This window comes from Somniosus microcephalus, chromosome 18, assembly GCF_052327205.1.
Source record: "Somniosus microcephalus isolate GS21.2 chromosome 18, FLI_Smic_1.0, whole genome shotgun sequence".
In the NCBI taxonomy this organism is placed as follows: domain Eukaryota; kingdom Metazoa; phylum Chordata; class Chondrichthyes; order Squaliformes; family Somniosidae; genus Somniosus; species Somniosus microcephalus.
Window position 1 is genome coordinate 9,346,656 of NC_141004.1, and position 8,610 is coordinate 9,355,265.

The following is an 8,610-nucleotide window of genomic DNA, read 5'->3' on the forward strand; positions in this document are numbered from 1 at the left end:
TCCAGTCTATCCACGTAACTGAAGTCCCTCATTCCTGGAACCATTCTCGTAAATCTTTTCTGCACCCTTTGAGGCCTTCACATCCTTCCTAAAGTGCGGTGCCCAGAATTGGACACAATACTCCAGTTGCGGCCGAACTAGTGTTTTATACAGGTTACAGCACAGAAACAGGACATTCGGCCCAACTAGTCTATGCCAGCGTTTATGCACCACTCGAGCCTCCTCCTTTCATAATTTCCACACCCACCCCCTCCTTGTTGCTTTGGGGGAAGATTAACAACCTCCTGAGGCTCTTGCGCGCACACACACACACACACACACACACACACACACACTCTCTCTCTCTCTGTCTATCCCTCTCTATTTGGCAAAGAACAAGCGGTTTGCTTCACCAGCCCCTTAAATCAGCTGGAATGCCAGTTGTTTTAGGCAGAGACCGGATCAGTTAAATGCACAGTGCCAACCACAGGGGACCAGCTTTCCCCCATTGCATTTACTGAACTGAGCTTGAAACAAGGGGGTCTTTGGTCTCTCTAACTCTCCCCTTCAGCCCAGCACAGAGCCACAACAGCACAGCCAGCAGCTCCAGTCACACATGGAACACAAGGGGCACTCGAGGAGTGAGACTCTACTTGTAACATTTTAAGAAATCCTATTAACTGAACGTCTGTAAAGCATTTTGTAACTTTTTTTTGGAACCGCAGCCACTTAAAACAAGTAATATTTACACCGCGCAAGGGGAACAGGGATTATTGGTACAGAATAAGTGAGATATTACCTGCCCCTGAATTGGGAATTATAAATAGATTTCACACTCTCTTTCTCGGTCACTTGTTGCTGTCCAGTTTCCTCCAGGAACTTTATAAACTGCAACCCCACTTGGCGTTTCTCTTTCAAACTAAGTTTGTTGGACATTTCGATTTGGTTTTTATTTTGTTTAAATACACCAAATAAACTCGCGCTCCTCTTCAACCCCGAAAAAATCCAAAATGAAACCAAGGGGCGGGGTTCAGAGGGTTGTCGAGAATTGCAGTTAAGTTTTGGAGACGGGAGGTAAACAATGAATCTATCCGCTTTGGTTTCTCACAACTTAATTATTTGAAAAAATATGCACGAGAAACGAAAGTGAAACTCAGTCCCGAGCCGCAGTTTTACTCGGGAAATTATCTAAAAAGATCTCGCCCCAAAATTCCACATCCATCACATTAGAACGGTGCAAACCCGGGATACAAGGTGTAACTTCAACCCCAGAGATACAAAGTGTAAATTCAACCCCGGGGATACAAGGTGTAAATTCAACCCCGGGGATACAAGGTGTAAATTCAACCCCAGAGATACAAGGTGTAAATTCAACCCCAGAGATACAAGGTGTAACTTCAACCCCAGAGATACAAAGTGTAACTTCAACCCCAGAGATACAAAGTGTAACTTCAACCCCAGAGATACAAGGTGTAAATTCAACCCCAGAGATACAAAGTGTAAATTCAACCCCAGAGATACAAGGTGTAAATTCAACCCCAGAGATACAAAGTGTAACTTCAACCCCGGGGATACAAGGTGTAAATTCAACCCCAGAGATACAAGGTGTAAATTCAACCCCAGAGATACAAGGTGTAAATTCAACCCCAGAGATACAAGGTGTAAATTCAACCCCAGAGATACAAGGTGTAAATTCAACCCCAGAGATACAAAGTGTAAATTCAACCCCAGAGATACAAGGTGTAAATTCAACCCCAGAGATACAAGGTGTAAATTCAACCCCAGAGATACAAAGTGTAAATTCAACCCCAGAGATACAAGGTGTAAATTCAACCCCGGGGATACAAGGTGTAAATTCAACCCCAGAGATACAAGGTGTAAATTCAACCCCAGAGATACAAGGTGTAACTTCAACCCCGGGGATACAAGGTGTAAATTCAACCCCAGAGATACAAGGTGTAACTTCAACCCCAGAGATACAAGGTGTAAATTCAACCCCAGAGATACAAAGTGTAAATTCAACCCCAGAGATACAAAGTGTAAATTCAACCCCAGAGATACAAAGTGTAAATTCAACCCCAGAGATACAAGGTGTAAATTCAACCCCAGAGATACAAGGTGTAAATTCAACCCCAGAGATACAAGGTGTAAATTCAACCCCAGAGATACAAAGTGTAAATTCAACCCCAGAGATACAAGGTGTAAATTCAACCCCAGAGATACAAGGTGTAAATTCAACCCCAGAGATACAAGGTGTAAATTCAACCCCAGAGATACAAAGTGTAAATTCAACCCCAGAGATACAAAGTGTAAATTCAACCCCAGAGATACAAAGTGTAAATTCAACCCCGGGGATACAAGGTGTAAATTCAACCCCAGAGATACAAGGTGTAAATTCAACCCCAGAGATACAAGGTGTAAATTCAACCCCAGAGATACAAGGTGTAAATTCAACCCCGGGGATACAAGGTGTAAATTCAACCCCAGAGATACAAAGTGTAAATTCAACCCCAGAGATACAAAGTGTAACTTCAACCCCAGAGATACAAGGTGTAACTTCAACCCCAGAGATACAAGGTGTAAATTCAACCCCAGAGATACAAGGTGTAAATTCAACCCCAGAGATACAAGGTGTAACTTCAACCCCAGAGATACAAGGTGTAACTTCAACCCCAGAGATACAAGGTGTAACTTCAACCCCAGAGATACAAGGTGTAAATTCAACCCCAGAGATACAAAGTGTAAATTCAACCCCAGAGATACAAGGTGTAAATTCAACCCCAGAGATACAAGGTGTAAATTCAACCCCAGAGATACAAGGTGTAACTTCAACCCCAGAGATACAAGGTGTAACTTCAACCCCAGAGATACAAGGTGTAACTTCAACCCCAGAGATACAAGGTGTAACTTCAACCCCGGGGATACAAGGTGTAAATTCAACCCCAGAGATACAAGGTGTAAATTCAACCCCAGAGATACAAGGTGTAAATTCAACCCCAGAGATACAAGGTGTAACTTCAACCCCAGAGATACAAGGTGTAAATTCAACCCCAGAGATACAAGGTGTAACTTCAACCCCAGAGATACAAGGTGTAAATTCAACCCCAGAGATACAAGGTGTAACTTCAACCCCAGAGATACAAGGTGTAACTTCAACCCCAGAGATACAAGGTGTAAATTCAACCCCAGAGATACAAGGTGTAACTTCAACCCCAGAGATACAAGGTGTAAATTCAACCCCAGAGATACAAGGTGTAACTTCAACCCCAGAGATACAAGGTGTAAATTCAACCCCAGAGATACAAGGTGTAACTTCAACCCCAGAGATACAAAGTGTAAATTCAACCCCGGGGATACAAGGTGTAAATTCAACCCCAGAGATACAAGGTGTAAATTCAACCCCGGGGATACAAAGTGTAAATTCAACCCCAGAGATACAAGGTGTAAATTCAACCCCAGAGATACAAAGTGTAAATTCAACCCCAGAGATACAAGGTGTAAATTCAACCCCAGAGATACAAGGTGTAAATTCAACCCCAGAGATACAAGGTGTAAATTCAACCCCGGGGATACAAAGTGTAAATTCAACCCCAGAGATACAAGGTGTAAATTCAACCCCAGAGATACAAGGTGTAAATTCAACCCCAGAGATACAAAGTGTAAATTCAACCCCAGAGATACAAGGTGTAACTTCAACCCCAGAGATACAAGGTGTAACTTCAACCCCAGAGATACAAAGTGTAAATTCAACCCCAGAGATACAAAGTGTAAATTCAACCCCAGAGATACAAGGTGTAACTTCAACCCCAGAGATACAAAGTGTAAATTCAACCCCAGAGATACAAGGTGTAACTTCAACCCCAGAGATACAAGGTGTAACTTCAACCCCAGAGATACAAGGTGTAAATTCAACCCCAGAGATACAAAGTGTAAATTCAACCCCAGAGATACAAGGTGTAAATTCAACCCCAGAGATACAAGGTGTAAATTCAACCCCAGAGATACAAGGTGTAAATTCAACCCCAGAGATACAAGGTGTAACTTCAACCCCAGAGATACAAGGTGTAAATTCAACCCCAGAGATACAAAGTGTAAATTCAACCCCAGAGATACAAGGTGTAAATTCAACCCCAGAGATACAAGGTGTAAATTCAACCCCAGAGATACAAGGTGTAAATTCAACCCCAGAGATACAAGGTGTAACTTCAACCCCAGAGATACAAGGTGTAAATTCAACCCCAGAGATACAAAGTGTAAATTCAACCCCAGAGATACAAGGTGTAAATTCAACCCCAGAGATACAAGGTGTAAATTCAACCCCAGAGATACAAGGTGTAAATTCAACCCCAGAGATACAAGGTGTAACTTCAACCCCAGAGATACAAGGTGTAAATTCAACCCCAGAGATACAAAGTGTAAATTCAACCCCAGAGATACAAAGTGTAAATTCAACCCCAGAGATACAAAGTGTAAATTCAACCCCAGAGATACAAGGTGTAAATTCAACCCCAGAGATACAAAGTGTAAATTCAACCCCAGAGATACAAAGTGTAACTTCAACCCCAGAGATACAAGGTGTAACTTCAACCCCAGAGATACAAAGTGTAAATTCAACCCCAGAGATACAAAGTGTAACTTCAACCCCAGAGATACAAGGTGTAACTTCAACCCCAGAGATACAAAGTGTAAATTCAACCCCGGAGATACAAAGTGTAAATTCAACCCCAGAGATACAAGGTGTAAATTCAACCCCAGAGATACAAAGTGTAAATTCAACCCCAGAGATACAAGGTGTAAATTCAACCCCAGAGATACAAGGTGTAACTTCAACCCCAGAGATACAAGGTGTAAATTCAACCCCAGAGATACAAAGTGTAAATTCAACCCCAGAGATACAAGGTGTAAATTCAACCCCAGAGATACAAAGTGTAAATTCAACCCCAGAGATACAAGGTGTAAATTCAACCCCAGAGATACAAGGTGTAAATTCAACCCCAGAGATACAAGGTGTAACTTCAACCCCAGAGATACAAAGTGTAAATTCAACCCCGGAGATACAAAGTGTAAATTCAACCCCGGAGATACAAAGTGTAAATTCAACCCCAGAGATACAAAGTGTAAATTCAACCCCAGAGATACAAGGTGTAAATTCAACCCCAGAGATACAAGGTGTAAATTCAACCCCAGAGATACAAAGTGTAAATTCAACCCCGGAGATACAAAGTGTAAATTCAACCCCAGAGATACAAGGTGTAAATTCAACCCCAGAGATACAAGGTGTAAATTCAACCCCAGAGATACAAAGTGTAAATTCAACCCCAGAGATACAAAGTGTAAATTCAACCCCAGAGATACAAAGTGTAAATTCAACCCCAGAGATACAAGGTGTAAATTCAACCCCAGAGATACAAGGTGTAAATTCAACCCCAGAGATACAAGGTGTAACTTCAACCCCAGAGATACAAGGTGTAAATTCAACCCCAGAGATACAAGACGAATTTAGCAGGAAATTTACAAAAATTGCGAAACGCGATTTGAAATCTCAATTTTCTGTTTTACCGAGCCGGAAGGATGCGTTTCTGCGGGAAACTTTTGTTTTATTGAACGGTGAAACTTTTTCCAGGCACCCAAGGCAAAGCCGGCAGATCATCTTCCTGTTGTGATAACACGGTTCAATATCCCCCACCCCTGGGCACAGAATACAGTCAACACAAAACAGCCCCAGAAAAATAGCACCCTGGTTGAACTACAATTGCACTAAATGAAACTGCACAGGCAGCAATTCGAATTTCCAACCCGCCCCCCTCCACTGCAAATAACATGACTAGAGAGAAAGATCAGAAACACACCGAGAGATTCAGCCAATCCGCCATCAAAGGGATTCATTCCATCAAAGATTGGACAGCAATACATTCCTCAGCCCAGGGCTGGTAATAGAGGAGTTGGGACTGGAACAGGCTGCACTCATTACAGTCCCGGGGAGCCGGGATTGCAACAATTGCACTCATTACAGTCCAATTTACTCCGCTATATTTTTTCAAGGGGCTGCATCAATGACATCGCCAACATTCGGGTGCCTTTTGTGAGCCATAGTTTTCTTGGCTACAAGCTATATTGCTTTTAAATACTTGGCGCCTTAAATTAAGATCCAAATTTAGGTCAAATCAGATTTTGATTCTTAAAGTCCTGCTTGCCAGCTGCAGCATTGGCGAATAGAGAATTGGAAAGCAGCCACATGTGACCAGCAGCTTTAAAGAAGGACTTGAATTGCTGTAACACCTTATCACGTCTCTGGGTATGGTAGCATAGTGGTTCTGTGACTGGACCAGTAATCCAGTAGGTCTGGACTAATGCTCTTGGAGATATGAGTTGAAATCCCACCAGAAATTTAATTAAATAAATCTGGAATAGTAATCAACTGCAACAGGACATAGATAGATAAGTGGCAGGTGGAATTTAATACAGAGAAGTGTGAGTTGATGCATTTTGGCAGAAGGAACAGGGAAAGGCAATATACACTTAATGGCACAGTTTTAAAGAGTGTGCAGGGACAGAGGGACCTGGGAGTTAATGTGCATCAGTCCCTGAAGGTGGCAGGACCGGATAGCATCCCTGGACGGGTACTCAAGGAATGTGCTGATCAGCTGGCTGATGTCTTCACCGCCATCTTCAATCTGCCATTGGCCCAGGCAGTAGTCCCTACATGCTTCAAGACCATTATTCCTGTGCCAAAGCAAACGGCTGTGACGTGTCTGAACGACTATCGACCTGTCGCACTCACACCCATCATAATGAAGTGTTTCGAGAGACTGGTCCTGGCTCACATCAAAGCCAGTGTTCCCGCCTCTCTTGACCAACACCAGTTTGCCTATCGTGCAAACAGATCAACGGAGGATGCAATCACAACTGCTCTACACTCGGCACTGAATCACTTAGACGGTAAAGAGACCTACATCAGAATGCTGTTCATAGACTACAGCTCAGCATTCAACACTATCGTCCCCAACAAGCTGGCCACCAAACTCCACACTCTTGGCCTGAACACTTCCCTCTGCAACTGGACCCTAGACTTCCTAACAAACAGACCCCAGTCTGTCAAATTAGGTAACCACACCTCCCCCCCCCGCTGACCCTGAACACGGGGGCCCCACAAAGATGTGTGCTGAGCCCCCTCTTCTACTCCCTCTTCACCCACGACTGTGTGGCTGTTCGTGGTTCCAAAACCATCATCAAGTTTGCGGATGATACCACGGTGGTAGGCCAGATCACCAACAACGATGAGTCAGCCTACAGGGAGGAGGTCCAGCATCTCGTGAAGTGGTGCGCTGATAACAACCTGGCCCTTAACATCAAGAAAACCAAGGAAATCATTGTGGACTTCAGGAAGCCTAAAGGCGGAAGTCACACCCCCATCCACATCCATGGGGCTGTGGTGGAAAGGGTGGACAGCTTTAAGTTCCTCGGCGTCCACATCACGGAAGACCTCTTCTGGTCCCTCAATACCTCCTCTCTGGTGAAGAAGGCCCAGCAGCGCCTATATTTCCTAAGGAGGCTGAAGGGATGTAACCTGTCACCCCTGATCCTCTCTAACTTTTACCGCTGCACAATAGAGAGCATCCTGACGAACTGTATCACAGTATGGTATGGCAGCTGTAGCTCCTGTGACCGGAAAGCCCTGCAGCGGGTAGTCAAAACTGCCCAACGCATTACCGGCACCCGGCTACCGACCATAGAGCACATATACCAGAAACGCTGTTTACGGAGGTCACTGACCATCATCAAAGACCCTACCCACCCCAGCCACAGTCTGTTCGCCCCCCTGCCATCTGGGAGATGCTACAGATGCATTCGCACCCGAACGACCAGATTTAGGAACAGCTTCTTTCCCAGGGCTGTCATCCTACTGAACTCCACAAATAAACTCTAAAGCCTGCACATCTGCCAATGCACTTTATTATGGTTATGTTTATGTTAATGTATTACAAGCCAAATGAATGTTGAATGTTTAAATGTCTTAATCTAAATGTACACTCTCAGGAGCCGCAAGCCTACATTTCGTTGTACTGCACTTGTGCACTAACAATGACAATAAAGTTGATTATTATTATTATTATTATGATTATGAAGGAGGCGGGACATATTGAGAGAGTGGTTAGCAAAGCATATGGGATCTTGGGCTTCATAAATAGAGATATTGAGTACAAAAGTAGAGAAGTTATGCTGAATCTTTATAAAGCGCTGGTTCGGCCACAGCTGGAGTATTGCATCCAGTTCTGGTCCCCACACTTTAAGAAGGATGTGAAGGCCCGTGAGAGTGTGCAGAGGAGATTTACCAGAATGGTTCCGGGGATGGGGAATCTTAACTACAAGGACAGGCTGGAGAAGCTGGATTTATTTTCATTAGGGCAAAGGAGGTTGAGGGGTGATTTGATAGAGGTGTACAAGATTATGACGGGTTTGGATAGGCTAGACGGGGAAAGGCTGTTCCCACTAGTTGATGGTACAAGGACTAGGGGACACAGATTTAAGGTTTTGGGCAAGAGATACAGGGGGGATGTGAGGAAAAACTTTTTTACGCAGCGAGTGGTGAGGACCTGGAACTTGCTGCCGACGGATGTGGTGGAAGCGGAG

At 43.9% G+C, this 8,610-nt stretch overlaps 1 protein-coding gene across 2 annotated transcripts in view; it reads right to left on the bottom strand.

Moving 5' to 3' along the window:
• LOC147105012 (RNA helicase MOV-10-like) overlaps positions 1 to 5,938 on the bottom strand; it is a 95,266-nt gene extending 89,328 nt beyond the window's left edge. The window contains exon 1 of one of the 2 annotated variants that reach the window (XM_086011012.1): positions 5,829 to 5,938. In XM_086011012.1, the coding sequence (XP_085867138.1) occupies positions 5,829 to 5,852 (24 nt within the window). In that variant the 5' untranslated portion in view covers positions 5,853 to 5,938. Of the gene's footprint in view, positions 1 to 778; positions 1,069 to 5,828 lie in introns of those variants that run through there. The other variant, XM_086011011.1, reaches the window with a different exon arrangement.
• Positions 5,939 to 8,610: the final 2,672 nt, after the last annotated feature.